The sequence below is a fragment of the Macaca nemestrina genome, chromosome 9, assembly GCF_043159975.1.
Source record: "Macaca nemestrina isolate mMacNem1 chromosome 9, mMacNem.hap1, whole genome shotgun sequence".
Taxonomy (NCBI): Eukaryota; Metazoa; Chordata; class Mammalia; order Primates; family Cercopithecidae; genus Macaca; species Macaca nemestrina.
Window position 1 is genome coordinate 30,544,602 of NC_092133.1, and position 20,667 is coordinate 30,565,268.

At 40.2% G+C, this 20,667-nt stretch overlaps 1 protein-coding gene across 13 annotated transcripts in view; it reads left to right on the top strand.

Moving 5' to 3' along the window:
- Nucleotides 1-20,667, top strand: part of LOC105478332 (5'-nucleotidase, cytosolic II) — a 196,915-nt gene that overhangs the window by 137,494 nt on the left and 38,754 nt on the right. For all 13 annotated transcript variants that reach the window (XM_071069193.1, XM_071069195.1, XM_071069194.1 and 10 more), the window contains one exon: nt 8,243-8,316. In XM_071069193.1, the coding sequence (XP_070925294.1) occupies nt 8,243-8,316 (74 nt within the window). Of the gene's footprint in view, nt 1-8,242; nt 8,317-20,667 lie in introns of those variants that run through there.

Consider the following 20,667-nt stretch of genomic DNA (forward strand, 5'->3'; position numbering starts at 1 on the left):
GTGTCTGCTATTACAAGGCCCTATGTTAGGTGTTGGGAAGATTATAAATCCTGGTCTCAAAGTTTATAATCCTGTAAAGAATAAGAGAACTACCATATTTTATGTATATGACAACATATAGTGTCAAAATAGGGAATTTTGAATATTTAAAACTCTCATTTGGGTCACAACTTTATAGAATTTTAGTTGTTGATGCAGTTTCTTTCATTAAGTAGAAAAGTAATGAGATCCAGAGACATTACTGTTACATAGTTCTGTGGTACAACCAGAATATTGATAGTTCCTTGACAAAATCACTTGAGATGCAGGGTCTTGAATAATTAGAGATAACTGAGGTGGCCCTTTTAAGTATAGGGAAAAGAATATAAACAAAGCCTTAGGGCGTATATACAAGTAGCTCACTTTGTTTACTACAGCCAAAGGTGCATGATGTGGCACAACGTAAGATCAAACTGATTTTGACAAAATGGTGAAAGATTTTGAACTTGAAGATCCAAGAATTTGCAATTTATTAATTGGGGAGATAGTGAGCGATGACTAAAAGTTCTTAAGAGAGTGATATGATTAGATCGGGGCTTTAGGACAGTGCTTCTCAAACTATCTGTGAGGGAGGACCAGTTTATAAACAACTTTTTCCCAATCTGTTTCAAATGGACACATTTATAAAATAAAAATGACTCAAGAAAAATGAAGACACAATGTAAGCCTACCTTTTTTATTACTACATTCAACAAACAAAATTTCTCTGTCAAATTACTATAAAAGTTTCTAAATGCTTAAAATTTCTGTACGTGTCATGTCATGGGTTGGTAACAAATGTTCATAAGCTAGCATTGGTCTGTGGACCATGCTTTGAGTAGCACTACTTCAAAGCAATTAATTTGGCATTAGTGTGAGGGCAGAGCAATTGGGAGATGATTGTTGGAGTAATGAGGACCTGGACATGTTGTTAGCACTGTGAATTGAATGGAAGATTGGATTCCAGAGACGTTTGGTAATTTAAATGAAGGCACATGAGATGATTGTATGTGGATTTGAAGAAGAGGAAAGAATCAAAAGGTAATAACTAGATTTTAAGCTTGAGTGGGAAAATGGGATTGCCCGTAGCAGAAATAGGAACTAGTTTGGAGGTTGGATTTTCAACAAAAAACCACATTATAGCATTTTCTATTAAGTAAAAATATGCATATATACAGACATGTACTTTTTAGTTCATAATTTCAATTTGCCCTCTCAAAAAGCACTTGTAACTTTTTCTTTTGTTGATTGTAGCAAATTTTCAATGTATAATTATGCAAGCCCATAAGGAAAACAGATGCCTAAGAAGATTTTATACTTGAATCCTTAGTCTCATTTGTTGTTGCACTAACTGTCATTGGGCACTTGGCCAGGAAATTGTGACTCCTAGGCAAGGGGAGGAGTTACAGATAAAGTTCATCATTGCCAAAGAAATTCTATTCCAAATGGATTTGTGTGGAGCAACAGTGATATCCAGTGACAAGTTAAATTAGACACAGAGGTGTTTTCTCCAGCACTGTCTCGGAAGACACGTGGTTTTGAGGGGCCTGATTCAGGCTAAACTTCTTGAAGTTAAGTCACAAAAAAACTATACTATGGACTTTATGAAGAATTTTGTTATGTGACTTCAAAAACTAATTGACTCAGATAGTTTTATACTTTTCAAAACGGCAACCAGTGACAGATGAGGTAATACTGCTTTGAATTGCAAGTTAAATCTCAAAGCCATTAAGATTGCTATTTACAAAATTTCAAATTTAATAAATTGCATGTTCATGTTACTTAAGTGTGAGAATATTCCTGTTTATAAAGCACATTATATTAATGGCTCTATTTCTTACAGTTAATATTTATATTAACTTGGATAGAGTTTATTCAAGTTTAATGTCTTAACTGCTGTGGGATATGATAATAAAAGCTGTTACGTTTGTCTTTATATTGAAGTCTGTGCTTGGTTTTATAGTGTTCCTGTCACCTAGAGATTGTTTTTCTTGTTAATGCTCAAATCTGCAACTTACAAAAGACTTAGTATGTTGGAATTGCTGGTTAATTGTGCTTTGAGATTGGATGCTTAGTTTAGTCATGCTTTCTAGGGTGGCAAGTTTGTGCTTTTTTAAAAGCAAGCTTCAGGAAGTTAATTTCTCAGATATGTTCAAACTCTTGAACACAGGGGTGGAGTATGTTCCACTCGTTAATAATTTAGAAATGTGACACAGTAAACTGGCATTGGCAAAGGTACAGTCAAGGTCCTGAGACCAGTAGAAATTTTTGGATTCCTCAAACAGATAAATCTTTTTGTTTTGAAATGTATGATGGGGCAGTGGGCCAGCCTTGTAATTGATATAGTACCTTTTAGTTGATATAGTACCTAACACTTTGTTTTGCTATAACCTCAGTTAAGAGTAGTCATTACTTTGAGACCAGGAGATTCATTTCTCTTGAAGACTGTATCCTGGAAACATGGTATTTCATGCTTTAAGGCTGCCTCTGTGCTGAAGTCAGTGCATACTTTAAGCATTTGGATGTTTATTATCTTTGTAAACTGTGGCATGTATGGCCAAATAACTATATTTGGCTTATTGCAGTTCTCTATAATACAGCTGTTCTATTTTGCCATTATAGCTTTGCTTATGCACTTTAGATATGCATACAACAAATTAGATTTAATTCCACATTGTCCCTCCCCTCATGTTTTGTAGCCTAAATTAGGGAAAGAAAAGGAAAGATGAGAATATATGTGAGGCTTTTCATTTTTATAAACATAATAGAAATGAATTGAGAGGGAGACAGGAGTGATTGTTTCTAAGTTCAGGAATTGCTTTTGTGGTTAGAGCACTTATTTTGAATGAAAATGGAAAGATAAAGGATATTTGGTAGAACTTCATAGGAAAACATCTTATTTCCTAATTTTAGACTCTTACAAAATCTGTCCTAGCTTTGCTCCCTAAAGAACAGCTTCTATGACACATGTCACAAAATGGTATCTGCTTTATAGTAGACAATAAGTGTGTTGATTGAATAGTTAATGTGACTAGGTTAAAGAGATGAGAAGTGCAATTTGATGGATATTTACCAATGATTATTTTGGCAAAACCAGATTTTCATATTCCTGAAATATATTATTCCTTGAGTTTACATAGATAATAAAGGTACATTATAATCTTTGAATCCTTAAAAATATACATATGTGATTTGATAGATTTTCATGGCAGTATAAGCTTGATCTCTTTTCTAACAAAGAAAGAAACTGGTACTTGGTTGGGACTGTTGACAGTTTCTTAAGCACTGATTGAGTGACATTAGCAGCAAAATCTCTTTTTTCCTGTAATGTTAGCTGTGCCTGAAGCCAGCTAGCATCTTTCTTCTATGAGAGTCAAAGCTGTTTCTTTTATTATGTGGTTCCACATACTTCTGTCCTGGATTGTATCACAAGGGAAAAAATCGTCCCCAATCCATTCCTGCTTGTATTCCCATGGAATATTTTAGGCATGTCAGCTGTTAGGGCCTGATCAAGGATTTGATCCAGTTGGCTCTCTAGCCTCAATTAAGAATCTGTTTGAAAAGCCTTCAGTAGTAACATTTAGTTTCTAGAGTTACAACCATTATTTTGTCTTTTATCCCTGTTATACTTTCAAAAGGGTTTATGTAACTGGGAAAATATAATAAAGTAGATACTTTTATCAATAATAGCAGGGTGATATTTGATGAAATATTAGAAGGTGATATGTTTGGGGGCTGGAGGTTGGAGGGTGTTTTTTGTTTCTTTGTTTGAGACAGGGTCTTGCTCTGTTGCCCAAGCTAGAGTGCACTGGCGCGGTCTCAGTTCATTGCAGCTTTGACCTCCTGGGCTCATGTGATCTTCCTGCCTCAGCCTCTTGAGTAGCTGAGACTACAGGCGTGTGTCACTCTGCCTGGGTAATTTTTTATTTTTTTGTAGAGATAGGGTCTCACTATATTGCCCAGCTGGTCTCAGACTCCTGGGCTCAAACAATCCTCCCACCTTGGCCTCCCAAAGTGCTGGGATTATAGGCGTGAGCCACCACTCTTGGTCGTCTCAAACTCCTTTTTAAAAAAGTCTCCAAGGCTGTCTCTACCAAAAAAAAGGAAAAGAAAAATAGCTGGACATGGTGGTGTGTACCTGTGGTCCCAGCTACTTGGGAGGTTGAGGCTGAGATAGGAGGATAACATGAGCCTGGGAGGTTGGGGCTGCAGTGAGCCATTATCACACCACTGCACTCCAGCCTGGGCAACATAGTAAGACTATGTCTTGAAAATAAATAAGAAACATATATATATATATATATGGCATTTTTAAATGGTGAGGTAAATATCAATAGAAGATCTGATATTTTCTTTTTGTATCCCAGTGGAGGCTTTTTGCATCCCTTAGTGCAGTTACTCATCTTTGGAGACCATTGACCTAGATCACTGATGGGGGATCCCAGCCCAAGCTTTTTGTTTTTAATAAGTTACTTAGGTGATTGTGATTCTGATGTACACTGCAGTTTTGAGATCCATTGATCTGTGTCATTCGAATTTCTTATAGTTACTTATGAAATGAAGGCAAAGAAAAGGTTTGGTCAGAAGAGGAGAAGCCATGCAGTTTTAACTTTGGCTACCAAGCTGAGGATCAGGTGGAAAGGATAACCTTATTTTCTTTCTTTTCCCTTTCCTTTCCCTTTCCTCCTTTCTTTTCTTTTCTTTTCTTTTCTTTTTTTTTTTTTTATGACGGAGTCTTGCTCTGTAGCCCAGGCTGGAGTGCAGTGGCGCAATCTCGGCTCACTGCAACCTCCCCCTCCCGGGTCCAGGCTCAAGCAATTCTCCTGTCTCAGCCCCCTGAATAGCTGGGATTACAGGAATGCGCCACCATGCCCGGCTAATTTTTGTATTTTTAGTAGAGACAGGGTTTCACCATGTTGGCCAGCCGGGTCTTGAACTCCTGACCTCGTGATTCGCCCGCCTCAGCCTCCCAAAGTGCTGGAATTACAGGCATGAGCCACTGCGCCTGGCTCTTCCTTTCTTTTCTTCTTTTTTTTTCTGTTTGTGGCAAGGTCTCACTCTGTCACCCAGGCTGGAGTGCAGTGGTGCAATCTCAGCTCGTTGCAGCTTCTGCCTCTGAGGCTCAGGAGATCCCACTTCAGCTTCCCGAGTAACTGGGACTACAGGCGTGCGCCACCACACCCAGCTTTTTTTTGGTATTTTTTGTGGAGATGGGGTTTTGACATGTTGCCTAGGCTGGTCTCGAACTCCTGTGCTCAAGCGATCTGCCTGCCTTGTAAAGTACTGGGATTACAGGCGTGAGCCACTACATCTGGCCCTTATTTTTAAAGATGATTAAAACTTACCCTGAAAGACCATCATGCCGATGATCTACCATACTATTACATGTTCAGTTTTTCCTATGTCTTCATAGTGATCTTTCTGATTATTTCATTTCCTTAAAATCTGATATTTTGGTCTTAAATGCGGGATAAAGTCCAAATTCCCTAATGTGGCTTACAAAATTTTCATGATTTTGACCCCTGCTAACCTTCCATAGCTTTTATTGCTCCTTCCCCCATGCTTGCCCCCTGGAAAACCTGTTTCTGTGAAAACAAACAGAAGCAAAATCAAAGAAAGCTTCTCAACTCTAGCCACAATAAATGATCTGTAGTTTACTGTAAACCTTTTCTGTGCTTGGTTATTTTGCCTGCATTGCCTTTCTTGCATTTTCCTAATGGAAAACTACTGATTGATTAAGATTCAGTTCAAACATTTTTTCCTGACCTCTCTAAACAACTGGTACTCTCTCCTCCATGTGATTTTATAGTACTTACTGAATTGCTGAAATTACTTAAAAGTCTCCTTTCTAGTAGGCTGAGTTCCTCAAGGATAAAGAGAGTAAATTACAATATAAGTTTCATGAGGGCTGGTACAGTCTTTTGTTTAATCACAGTATCTGGGTATAATAGTAGCTATTTATTTAATGAATCTATATATCTTCAGTGGGCTTTAAATTACTTGTTTATTAAATAAATTATAAATTAATAAGTGAATGAGTTATAAAATCCCAAAAGTAATCTTATTTTATGGGGTCAGACTTAGAAAGGAGAGCGTCTTCTTTGAAATCTTGAATACATGGCATTTTTAATGCCAGGACACAATACACAAATCTGTGTATTTTTGTATAATATCTGATTTCATTTTCTGTATAAGAAAGACTTGGATAATATTTTTAAATTTTTAATTTATTTGTTATGATTTTTGGAAACAGGGTCTCACTCTCCCACCCAGGCTGGAGTTCAGTGGTGTGATCTTGACTCACTACAGCCTTGATCTCCTAGACTCAAGCAATCCTCCTACCTCAGCCTCCCAAGTAGCTGGGACCACAGGTGCACACCACCATCCCCAGCTGATTTCTGTATTTTTTGTGGAGTTGGGGTCTCACCATGTTACCTAGGCTGGTCATGAACTCTTGAGCTGAAGCCATCTGCCTGCCTTGGCCTCCCAAAATGCTGAGATTACAGGTGTGAGCCACTGCTCCCGGCCTTGAATAATTTTTATGGATTTTAATATTGGTATTTAAATGAGAAGATCTAAAAGAAAACAAAGGAAAAGCTTCTTGACATTGGTCTTGGCAGTGATTTTTTTTGTTTAGGACACCAAAAGCACAGGCAACAAAAGCAAAAACAAGCGGGACTACCTCAAACTAAAAAGCTTCTGCACAGCAAAGGAGAAACAACAAAATAAAAAGGCAACCTATGGATTGGGAGAAACTGTTTGCGAATCATATATCTGATAAGGGATTAATATCTAAAATATATGAGGACCTCAAACAGTAACGATAAAAGGAATAACCCAAAAACGGACAAAGGACCTGCGTAGACATTTCTCCAAAGCAAACGTGCAAATGGCTAACAGGTGTTTGAAAAGGTGCTTAACATCATTAATCATCAGGGGGAGTGCAAATCAAAACCACCATGAGTTATCATCTCATACCTATTAGAATGCCTTTTATCAAAAAGATAAATAAATGTTGGCAAGGATGCAGTGAAAGGGGAATCTTTGTACACTGTTGGTGGCAATGTAAACTGATGCAGCCACCGTGGAAAATGCTGTAGAGCTTCCTAAACAAATTGAAAATAGAGCTGCCATATTACCCAGCAGTTCTTCTAGTTATAGTCCCAAAGGAAGTAAAATCACCACTTTGTAAAGATATCTGCACTCCCATGTTCATTGCAACATTATTTAGAGTAGCCAGGAGATGGAAAAAAACAAAATATCTGTTGATGGGCTGAATGAATAGATAAGGAAATTATGGTATATATACACACAATGGAATATTCAGCCGTAAAAAAGGAGATTCTTCTGTTTGCAACACCATTGACGAACCTAGAAGACATTATGCTAAGTGAAATAAGCCAGATACACCAAAGAATACTGCATGATTTCACATGTGGAATCTAAAAAAACAATCAAAAAAGGAAACCATAGAAACAAAGAGCAAAACAGTGATTGGAGGCCAGGCGTGGTGGCTCATGCCTGTAATCCCAGGACTTTGAGAGGCCAAGGTGGGAGGGTTGCTTGAGCCCAGGAGTTCAAGACCAGCCTGAGCAACATAGGTGAGCCTCTGTCTCTACAAAAAATAAAAAAATTATCCAGGCTAGGTGATGTGTGCCTGTAGTTCCTGCTGCTCGGGAGGCTGAGGTGAGAGGATCTCCTGAGCCTAGGAGGCTGAGGCTGCAGTGAGTCATGATTGTACCACTGCACTCCAGCCTGGGTGACAGAGTGACTCTGCCTCAAAAAACAAAAAACAATGTGGGGGAAGGATGGAAAGATGTAGATCAGAGGGTACAAAGTTGCAGATATGTTGGATGAATGTCTAATGTACAGCACGAGGGCTATATTTAATAATATTGTATTATGTACTGGTAATTTGTCAAGACAATAGATTTTAAGTACTTGTACCACAAAAAAAAATTTAAAAAGACGTAAAGGTAACTATATGGGATAATGAGTATGTTAATTTGTTTGTATTAATCATTTCACTGTGTATATGTGTATCAAGATAAGTATATCAAACAGCATGTTGTGTTATACATCTTAATATATAATTTTAAAAGTTTAAAAAATCAGTTGGAAAAATAAATAAATGAGAAAACCTAGAAAAATAGCCAAATAACTTTATTAAACTTGAGAATTTATTTTCCAGTGTTGAGATATTATTTTTTATTATTTTCTATAGGGTGTTTGTGAACCGAAGTTTAGCCATGGAAAAGATAAAGTGTTTTGGTTTTGATATGGATTATACCCTTGCTGGTGAGTAGCAATTTCTGATTGCTTAAGAACTGCTGCTTTGGGTATAACACAGTGGGTTCACAGTAGGCAATTCAAATAACATTTGCTGACTTAATCATGTATTTGGCTACCAGAAGCTTTTATTATCAAATTGCTTCCACTAAGATTTATGAATATTGAAATTATCAGATATCCTTGAGATTTGGCTCATGAGTTTGCACACATAGATAGAAAAAGTATTAAATTTTACTATTTTAGAGATCCTGGTAAGAAATAATATGGTAAAATCATACATTGATACGTATATTTGGGCATTTTTGACTTTTACTCTTAGCCATTCTTTAGGTATGAGATTTTGTTTTTTTTTTTTTTTTGAGACGGAGTCTCGCTCTGTCGCCCAGGCTGGAGTGCAGTGGCGCGATCTCGGCTCACTGCAAGCTCCGCCTCCCGGGTTCACGCCATTCTCCTGCCTCAGCCTCCCGAGTAGCTGGGACTACAGGCGCCCACAACCGCGCCCGGCTAATTTTTTGTATTTTTAGTAGAGACGGGGTTTCACCGTGGTCTCCATCTCCTGACCTTGTGATCCGCCCGTCTCGGCCTCCCAAAGTGCTGGGATTACAGGCGTGAGCCACCGCGCCCGGCCGAGATTTTGTATCTCTTACTCTGCCACAGATAAACTTGTATCAGTTAAAAATTTTAATGTTAGTTTTTTTTTTGGAACGGAGTTTCACTCTTGTCTTCTAGGCTGGAGTGCAATGGCGCGATTTTGGCTCACTGCAACCTCCACCTCCTGGGTTCAAGCGATTCTCCTTCCTCAGCCTCCCAGGTGGCTGGGATTACAGGTGTGTGCCACCATACCCGGCTAAATTTTGTATTTTTAGTAGAGATGGGATTTCACCATGTTGGCCAGGCTGATCTCGAACTCCTGACCTCGGGTGATCTACCCAGCTTGGCCTCCCAAAGTGCTGGGATTACAGGTGTGAGCCACCGCGCCCAGACAATACGTTGTTATTAACACAAATGGGAAATGTGTTCATTTTCCATTTAAATGATTGCACACATAATATGTATAAGGCTTTTAAAAAACTAGAGCCGCAGCCATAAGAAAGAATGAGTTTGTGTCCTTTGCAGGGACATGGATGAAGCTGGAAGCCGTCATTCTCAGCGAACTGCACAGGAACCAAAAACCAAACACTGCATATTCTTACTTATAAGTAGGAGTTGAACATTGAGAACACATGAACACAGGGAGGGGAACATCACACACTGGGGCTTGTCCGGGGGTGGGAGGCAAAGGGAGGGAGAGCATTAGGACAAACACCTAATGCATGCAGGGCTTAAAACCTAGATGACGGGTTTATATGTGCAACAGACCACCATGGTACATGTATACCTATGTAACCTGCATGTTCTGCGCACGTATCCCAGAACTTAAAAAAAACAACAAAACCCAAAAAACTCAGAGATGTACTAGACTTGCTTTTCTGTACCTAGGGTATATGCAGGAATTTAGCCAGTCTTCCCAATGGTCAGCTGCAATTAGATGGAGGACTGGGCAAGAAGTCACTGAAACTCCATGACAAACATGGAAAAGATGAACTTCTTTTTTAACTTGTAGAATCCTTAGTCTGTGTAGATGTTTTCATCAGCATGTTTTGTCCTTAGGATGTGCGGCATTGGGTACCATCTCATGGTCTTCTATTTGTGTAAACTTTGTGTTTAAGTTTCCACATCCATTTTTATTAAATAAATTATATAGCTTCTGAAACCAACCAACCAACCAACCAACCAAACAAACAAACAAAAAACTAGAACCATTAGCTTTATTCATTATCCTATAGCCCTTACACCAGCACTGTGCTGTTTTTCCCTTCCTTCTCTAAGATATATTTGAGTCAATGTATTAATCAATAGTTATAACATCTTTCCAGAACTTAGTAAAATATTTTCAATCTCGTGAAAATGCATTTAATTTAAGAAGTAGTGGGAAGGTGGGATCAAGTTGAGCATATGTGCTTGCACGTGTGTGTGAAACTGTGACAGAATCTTTCAGAAATTGTCTCTTAAAAATTTTGTCTTTACACAAAAACCTTAAAATGTATAAAGACACTTCTTAGGAACTATTAATATAACAGTGCTAATTTGTCCATCTCAAATTAGAGAAATCGCAGTTTGATGTTCAGTTTAGGCTACAAATGTAAATGAATAATACATGTTCAAAAATGAAATTATGGAGGTACTTGCCACATAGATATGGCCATGATTTTTTTTACTAAACAAGTAATACATTAAAAATATACACAGTTCCTGATTTGAATTTTTCTCTTCCCTCCATACTCTTTGTCGTTTATTTGTTTTTCTATTGCCTTAAGCTTATTTTTGCAGCATTTAATGTTTTTCTGATTGGTCACAGACACTTTTAGGAGTACTTGTCAGAAAGCAGGGGAAAGCAGTCTACTTTCTCAATGTAGATCTTCCCGTTCAAATGGGGAGAAAATCCTATAGTCTCTTCTTTCAAGAATTCTAGCTCTCTAGGGAAAGGAATGGTGAGATAATTTGGCAGCTGAAAGAGATTATCTAAAGCAGAAATAGAAGTTAATGGTGTCAAAAAGTGACAAACATTTTTCCCTTGGTTATTAAGACAATCTCATTACATTGAAATAGTTCAATTCAGTAAGTATTTATTGAGAATCTATAATGTGCCTGGCACATTTTGTTACTGAAAACTGAGATGATTATATATTCCCACAGAATAATGAAAAAATAAACTATCTTGTATATTGAAAAGGTCACTGAATCGGCCTTGCGCGGTGGCTCATGCCTATAATCCCAGCACTTTGGGAGACTGAGGCAGGCGGATTACTTGACAGGAGTTTGAGACCAGCCTGCCCAACATGGTGAAACCCCATCTCTACCAAAAAATACAAAAATTAGCTGGGTATGGTGGTTCTCGCCTATAGTCTCAGCTGTTCAGGAGGCTGAGGTGGGAGAATCTCATGAACCAGGGAGGCAGAGGTTGCAGTGAGCCGAGATGCAGTGAGGCTGCACTTCCAGCCTGGGCAACAGAGTGAGACCGTGTTTCAAAGAAAAAAATTAACTGAATCTGTCTCTAAACTTTAATGCACCTTATGATTTATTCTTTTTGTTTTTTGCAATGCCACTTCATATTTTAATGCTTTCTCCTAGTCTACACACAAATATATTTTGTGTATATTTAACAGTAAGTGTTAACATTTATTAAGTACTTATTATATGCCAGGACCTGTTCCAAGTGCTTTATATAGATTATCTCATTTAACACACGGATTCTGTTATTCACATCTGTTCTTGAATATTTATAGAAACTCTTTGAAGCAGTTACTACTATCATCTTCATTTTACATATGACTGAGATTAAGCACTTTGTCCAAGGACATTTAGTTACGATGTACCTGAACCAAGATTCAGACCTAAGCATGCATATATGTATAGGCATATAATGTTAAAATTATCATTTTGGATAATGACAGTTTATCGAGATTTTCATATAAATAGAAACATATAGTGTGTTAGTCTGTTTTCACACTGCTGATAAAGACATACCTGAGACTGGGCAATTTACAAAAGAGATTTTTGTCTTGTTTTGTTTGAGATGGAGTCTCACTCTGTCACCCAGGCTGGAGTGCAGTGGTGTAGTCTCAGCTCACTGCAGCCTCTGCATCCTGGGTTCAAGCGATTATCCTGTCTCAGCCTCCCGAGTAGCAGAGATTACAGGTGCCAGCCACCATGCACGGCTAATTTTTGTATTTTTAGTAGAGACGCAGGGGGCAGTGGGGGTTTCATTATGTTGGCCAGGCTGGTCTGGAACTCCCGACCTCAGGTGATCTGCCTGTCTTGGCCTCCCAAAGTGCTGGGATTACAAGTGTGAGCCACTGAGCCTGACCAGAAAGAGGTTTCATGGACTTACAGTTCCACGTGGCTAGGGAAGCCCCACCATCATGGCAGAAGGTGAAAGGCATGTCTCACATGGCAGCAGACAGGAGAAGAGAGATTGTTCAGGGAAGTTCCCCTTTTTAAAACCATCAGATCTCATGAGACTTATTCACTATCACAGGAACAGCAAGGTTTGAAAGACCCATCCCCATGATTCAGTTACCTCCCACTGGGTCCCTCCCACAACATGTGGGAATTCAAGATGAGATTTGGGTGGGGATACAGCCAAACCATATCATTCTGCCCCTGGTCCCTCCTAAATCTCTTGTCCTCACATTTCAAAACCAATCATGCCTTCCCAACAGTCCCCCAAAGTCTTAACTCATTTCAGCATTAACTAAAAAGTTCACAGTCCAATATCTCATCTGAAATAAGGCAAGTCCCTTCTGCCTATCAACCTGTAAAATCACAAGCAAGTTAGTTACTTCCTAGATACAATGCGAACACAGGCATTGAGTAAATACAGCCATTTCAAATGGGAGAAATTGGCCAAAACAAAGGGGCTGCAGGCCCCATGCAAGTTTGAAATCCAGTGGGGCAGTCAAATCTTAAAGCTCCAAAATGATCTCTCTTGACCCTGTGTCTCACATCCAGGTCTCACTGATGCAAGAGGTGGATTCCCATGGTTTTGAGCCGCTCCACTTCTGTGGCTTTGCAGGGTACAGCTTCCCTCCCAGCTGCTTTCACGGGCTGGTGTTGAGTGTTTGTGGCTTTTCCAGGTGCACGGTGCAAGCTATCACTGGATCTATTATTCTGGGGTCTGGAGGATGGTGACCCTCTTCTCATAGCTCCACTAGGCAGTGCCCCAATAGGGACCCTGTGTGGGGGCTCAGACCCCACATTTCCCTTCTTAACTGCCCTAGCAGAGGTTTTCCATGAGAGCCCCACCCTGGCTGTAAACTTCTCCCTGGACATCCAGGCATTTCCATACATCCTCTGAAATATAGGTGGAGGTTCCTAAACCGCACTTGTTGACTTCTGTGCACTCGCAGGCTCAACACCTCATGGAAGGTGCCAAGGCTTGAGGCCTGTAACCTCTGAAGCCATGGCCCCCGCTCTACATTGGCCCCTTTCAGCCATGGCAAGAGCGGCTGGCACTCAGGGCACCAAGTCGCTAGGCTGCACACAGCCTGGGCCTGGCCCATCAAACCACTTTTTCCTCTGAGGCCTCCTGGCCTGTGATGGAAGGGGCTGCCAAGAAGAACTCTGACATGCCCTGGAGACGTTTTCCCCATTGTCTTGGTGATTAACATTGGGCTCTTCGTTACTTATGCAGATTTCCATACAGGGCTTGAATTTCTTCTCAGAAAATGAGTTTTCTTTTCTGTTGCATTATCAGGCTACAAATTTTTACGCTCTGCTTCCCTTATAAAACTGAATGACTTTAACAGCACCCAAGTCACCTCTTGAATGCTTTGCTGCTTAGAAATTTCTTCCACCAGATACCCTAAAGCATCTCTCTCAAGTTCAAAGTTCCACAAATCTCTAGAGCAGGGGCAAAACGCCACCACAGTCTCTGTGCTAAAATATAGAAAGAGTTACCTTTGCTCCAGCTCCCAACAAGTTCCTCATTTCTATCTGAGACTTCCTCAGCCTAGAATTTATTGCCCATGTCACTATCAACATTTTTGTCAAAGCCATTCAACAAGTCTCTAGGAAGTTCTAAACTTTGCTACATTGTTCTGTCTTCTTCTGAACCCTCCAAACTGTTCTAACATCTATGTGTTACCCAGTTCCAAAGTTGCTTCCACATTTTCGAGTATCTTTTCAGCAATGCCCCACTCTACTGGTACCAATTTACTGTAGTAGTTTGTTTTCACGCTGCTGATAAAGACATACCTGAGACGGGGCAGTTTACAAAAGAAAGAGGTTTAGGCCAGGTGCAGTGGCTTATCCCAGCACTTTGAGAGGCTCAAGTGGGTGGATCACCTGAGGTCAGGAGTTCGAGACCTGCCTGGCCAACATGGTGAAACCCCGTCTCTACTAAAAATACAAAATTAGCTGGGTGTGGTGGTGTGCGCCTGTAATCCCAGCTACGTGGGAGGCAGGAGAGTCACTTGAACCCGGGAGGTGGAGGTTGCAGTGAGCCGAGATCGTGCCACTGCACTCCGGCCTGGGTAAAAAGATCAAAACTCCATCTCCACAAAAAAAAAAAAAGAAGTTAATGAACTTAGTTTCACATGGCTGGGGTGGCCCTACAATCAAGGTGGAAGGTGAAAGGCGAAAGGTATGTCTCACATGGCAGCAGACAAGAGAAGAGAGCTTGTGCAGGGAAATTCCCCTTTTTAAAATCATCTAGATCTTGTGAGAGTTATTCATTATCACAAGAACAGCACAGGAAAGACACGCCCCTGTGATTCAGTTACTTCCCACTGGGTCCCTCCCACAACACGTGGAAATTCAAGATGAGATTTGGGTGGGGACGTAGCCAAGCCATATCATATATTACGTACTCCTTTTTGTCTGCCTTATTTTGCTCAGCATGTTTTTGTGATTCATTCACATTGTTGTCTACCAGTAAGTAGTTCATTCTTTTTTTCACTCTTGACGTAATTTTTTTTTATTATTTTAAAATTACTTTAGACTGCGGCTGGGCGTGGTGGCTCATGCCTGTAATCCCAGCACTTTGGGAGGCTGAGGTGGGCAGATCACGAAGTCAGGAGATCGAGACCATCTTGGCTAACATGGTGAAACCCCGTCTCCGCTAAAAAAAGTACAAAAAATTAGCCGGGCATGGTGGTGGGCACCTGTAGTTCCAGCTCCTTGGGAGGCTGAGGCAGGAGAATGGCGTGAACCCGGGAGGCAGAGCTTGCAGTGAGCCGAGATCGCGCCACTGCACTCCAGCCTGGGTGACAGAGCGAGACTCTGTCTCAAAAAAAAAAAAAAAAAAAACTTTAGACCTACAGAAGAGCTACAAAAATAATTTAGAGAGTTCTTCTTTCCTCTCTCCTATGGTAACATCTTGCTTGACCATAGTACAATTATAAAAACTGAGAAATTAACATTAGTACAGTATTATTAGTTGAACTACGGACTTTATTTTTCATCAGTTTTTCCACTAATGTCGTCTTTTTATTCTAGGATCCAGTGCGGAATCGCATATTGCATTTAGTTGTCTTATCTCCTTAGTCTCTTCTAATCTGTGATTGTTCCTAAGTCTTCTCTTTCATTGCTTTGACACTTCTTTTTTTTTTTTTTTTTTTTTTTTTTTGAGACGGAGTCTCGCTCTGTCGCCCAGGCTGGAGTGCAGTGGCGCGATCTCGGCTCACTGCAAGCTCCGCCTCCCGGGTTCACGCCATTCTCCTGCCTCAGCCTCCCGAGTAGCTGGGACTACAGGCGCCCACAACCGCGCCCGGCTAATTTTTTGTATTTTTAGTAGAGACGGGGTTTCACCGTGGTCTCGATCTCCTGACCTTGTGATCCGCCCGTCTCGGCCTCCCAAAGTGCTGGGATTACAGGCGTGAGCTACCGCGCCCGGCCTTTTTTTTTTTTTTTTGAGACGAAGTTTGGCTCCTGTTTCCCAGGATGGAGTGCAGTAGCACAATCTCGGCTCACTGCAACCTCCACCTCCCAGGTTCAAGCAATTCTCCTGCCTCAGCCTCCCAAATAGCTGGGATTACAGGCATGCATCACCACACCCAGCTTATTTCTTATATTTAGTAGAGACAGGGTTTCATCATGTTGATCAGGCTGGTCTCGAACTCCTGACCTCAGGTGATCCACCTGCCTCAGCCTCCCAAAGTGCTGGGATTATAGGCATGAGCCACCATGCCCGGCCAACACTTTTTTAAAAAATAAGAATTTTTTTTCTCTTTTGAGACAGTGTCTCACTCTGTTGCCCAGGCTGGAGTGCAGTGGTGCAATCATGGTTCACTGCAGCCTTAACCTCCCAGGCTTAGGTGATCCTCCCTTTTCAGCCTCCCAAGTAGCTGGATATACAGGTGCAAGCCACCATGCCCAGATAACTTTTTTATTTTTCAGTAGTGACAGAATTTCACCATGTCACTCAGACTGGCCTGGAACTCCTGGGCTCAAGCGATCCACCTGCCTTGGCCTCCCAAAGTGCTGTGAGCCACTGCACCTGGTCTTGCTTTGAGACTTTTAAAGAGTACTGGCTAGGTATTTTGTAGAGTGTTCCACAATGTGGGTTTGTCTGCTTTGTGGTTCATAGAAAGCACCTTCTAGCTGTGTCCTCACATGGTGGAAGTGCTAAGGGGTCTCTCTTAGGCCTCTTTTATAAGGGCAGTAACCCCATTCACAAGTGCTCTGCCTTTGTAAAAGAGGGCACCAATCACTTCCCAGAAGCCTCACTTCCTGACACCATCATATTGATGATTAGATTTCAACATATGAACTTTGAAGGACACAAATATTGAGACCATAGAATGAACTGTAAAACTATCTGTCTAGCATAATCTGTGAATTGGCTATTCTGGCAAACAGTGTTTTGAGTGGTATATAATTACCTTACAGCATAGATAGATTACTAGTTTTCAGAGTTAGAATGTAGTGAAATTCTTAGAATACAGTGATCCTAGGATTGATGCTTCTGAAGTGTCTGCATAGGACATCACATGTCAAACATAACATCTCAAAGTCATGTTTTGGAATGGTGTGTTCATTGAGAGGTGGTTATTGGCTCATGATCCTTATCACACTGTAAATTTGCCTAAATTTGTTCTGAGGAAACAGCTACATAGGGTTACCTCAAAGTTCTTTTTTCTTGTTTTCAGATGTGGGAAATACATATGACTTCTTTTTGGAAAGGATGAGGGGTGGGATTTAATCTTGGCAAATTGAGATATTTTCATAAGGAAACTGTGTTTTTGGTCTTCCTGAAGATGGCCACAGAAGACCTTCTTTGGGCAGAGGGGTTTTATTTTGATTTTTCAGCTTTTTCATGGTTCTATGAGTAGATAAGAAAATTTACTTTGAATAATGATGTTTTGAGAATCCTGTTGTTTATGTTAAATGCTGGAGTTGATAGAATTAGTGGTAAATAATTATTTAAAACTTTGATGTCACTAATGAATGAGGAAGAGGGTAACTGAAGCAAAAATACTATGTGGACTGTAGGAATGTTAAACCGTATATATAATAATTCTAAACTTGTAATTTTTCAAAAGTTAATGATACAGACCTTTGGTAAAGGTGTTACTGGGGGCTGTGGGAGAGTTGGTTGTTGGGAGTTTGTTGAGAGTTGAGAGTAGTTTGTTAAAAGAGAAATTGATGGCCTTTCTTGTATTAAAATGTTTCTTATTTTGCTTACAGTTTGGTAGTCATTTATTCCCCCAATGAAGTATGTCACATAGTGTTCAGTAACATAATCCATTCTGATGGGAGCTTCATTATCTTCATCTCATCTAAATGCTGACCTAATACCAAAAATATTTTTCAGAGAAGATTCCTTTGTCACCAATTATCCCCATAATTGAAGCCAGCTATGTATTATTTGCAAGATTTCTATGTAAGATTAACATTTGTATATAGAACAGCAACAAAATATGTAAAAATCTTGTTTATTGACACAAGTAATTTTGCCTGGTTGTCTTGAACCTAAATCAGTATTAATCCTGAATCTGCTACCCATAAAATGCCAGTATTTGTATTTAGCTCCTTATGTTTGTATTATTGTAGATTAACACTTTATTTCTCTAATGAGATTATGTACATTAATTATGCTTTAACTACAGTTGACCCTTGAATAATACAGGAGTTAAAGGCACTGACTCCCATGCAATCGAAAACCCTTAACGCTTCCCACATTTAACTACTAATAGCCTATTTTTGACCAAATACTTATTGATAACATAAACAGTCAGTTGACACATATTTTGTATATTGTATATATTATATACTATATTTTTACAAAAAATTAGCCACAAAAATTGTTAAGAAAAACATAAGGAAGAGAAAATACATTTACTATTCATCAAGTGGAAGTGGGTCATCATAAAGGTCTTCATTCTCATTATCTTCATGTTGAGTAGGTTGAGGAGGAAGAGGAAGAGACGGTGTTGGTCTTGCTGTCTCAGGGGCAGCAGAGGCAAAGGAGGTGGAGGATACAGGAGAGGAGGCAGGAGAGGTAGGCACACTTTTATTGTAAAAAGTCTGAAGGGCGGGGCACAGTGGCTCATGTCTGTAATCCCAACATTTTGGGAGGCCAAGGCAGGTGGATTGCTTGAAGCCAGGAGTTTGAGACTAGCCTAGGGAACCTAATGAGACCCAGTCTCTACAAAAACTTTTCAGAAATTAGCCAGACATCATGGTGTGTGCCTGTAGTTCCAGCTATTCCGGAGACTGAGATGGGAGGATCACTTGAGCCCAGGAGTTTGAGATTTCAGTGAGCTGTGGTCATGGCACTGCACTTCCCCCTGGGTGATACATCAAGACCTTGTCTCCAAAAAAATAAAAATAAAAAATTCACATATAAGTGGACCTGCGCAGTTCAAACCCACATTATTCAAGTCAACTGTAGTTTGTCTACCGAGTACAGATGAGTTTATAAATGAAAGTCATGTTTAGAATCTAGATAGTACTGAACCATATGTATTAGCTTTACCACTGGCCAAGAGTGGACTGTTTTTTTTTGTTTTGTTTTGTTTGTTTGTTTGTTTGTTAGTTTTTTAGACGGAGTCTCACTCTGTCCCCAAAGCTGCAGTGCAGTGGCATGATCTCCGCTCACTGCAACCTCCGCCTTTCGGGTTCAAGCGATTCTTCTGCCTCAGTCTCCTGAGTAGCTGGGACTACAGGCATACACCACCATGTCCTGTTAATTTTTGTATCTTTTGTAGAGATGGGGTTTCACCATATTGGCCAGGCTGGTCTCTAACTCCTGACTTTGTGATTCGTCTGCCTTGGCCTCCCAAAGTGCTGAGATTACAGATGTGAGCCACCACACCTGGCTAACAATGTTTTATATAAAAAGTACCCATCAAGCGTATTTACAATTCCTCTTTCACACCAAGTTACTTTAGTGGCATTCTTTGCATATGATATGTATCAGGATTTGGCCCTTTGCATTTTGACTTCCTCTGCAGATACGTGTTTTTCTTTTCCCTTTTTTTGAGGCTTCTTTCTCCCTTAATTAGACCTGTTGGGTGCTCTAGTTTCCCATTGTATTAAGTTGCTCTCATGTATATACTTTCTATACACCAGAGTTTTCATTTCTGGTCCTTACTTGAGCACACAGTCTTTTTAGCCTTTTTATGGTTATGTGACCCACACAGATGGGTCAGGCTAACCCCAGGACCAAACAAGCTAAAAAAGATCTTGAAAGCCAATCTAAGATTAGGTCTTTGGACTTGGGAGAGAGCAAGAAAGTTGTTGTTGTTTTTTTTTGTTTTTGTTTTTTTTTTTTTTTTTTTGAGACAGAGTCTGGCTCTGTCACCGAAGCTGGAGTGCAGTGGCCGGATCTCAGCTCACTGCAAGCTCCGCCTCCCGGGTTTACGCCATTCTCCTGCCTCAGCCTCCCAAGTAGCTGGGACTACAGGCGCCCGCCACTTCGCCCGGCTAGTTTTTTTGTATTTTTTAGTAGAGACGGGGTTTCACCATGTTAGCCAGGATGGTCTCGATCTCCTGACCTCGTGATCCGCCCGTCTTGGCCTCCCAAAGTGCTGGGATTACAGGCTTGAGCCACCGCGCCCGGCCAAGAAAGTTGTTTTTAATCAAACTATGCCCTCTCCACAAAATGAAGGGATTAATCTATACTATTTCTGAATTTTGTTTCTTTGGTTTTATTTGAATAGACAGCTGCTAAAAGTGTGTTGCTGAATTTGTTGTTACCAACAGTGGACAATAGAGTGAAAACAGAAAACAGAATTGGTATTTTTCAGGCTGTTCAGTGCTTGTTTTTTTCAAATGGCTAATAGGCACGAACAGACTAGTGATTTCTATTAGTATTGTTACTTAGTTTTATAATATTAAATCCAGAAATCTAGTTCTGAGACTTCAAATGAGAAATTCTTTTCCAAGTAAATGAGTGACATAAAGTCCTTAACATTACCTCCTCATGGTTACAGATCAGCATCTGACAGACTGCTAATCTGCAAAATGTGGTTTCTTCAAGAAACAAAATGCTAGCCAGCAGCTGTTAAGTGAGAGTAATCTGAGTGTAAGAAGTCATTTTTTTTTCTTTCCATCATCTTTCCACGCCGCCACAATGGTGCACATGAATGACTTGGCTGATGCCCTCAAGAGCATCAACAATGCCGAAAAGAGAGGCAAATGCCAGGTTCTTATGAGGCTGTGCTCCAAAGTTATTGTCCGGTTTTTTTACTGTGATGATGAAGCATGGTTACATTGGCAATTTGAAATCATTGATGATCACAGAGCTGGGAAAATTGTTGTGAACCTCACAGGCAGGCTAAACAAGTGTGGAGGGATAGATGAGCCCCAGAT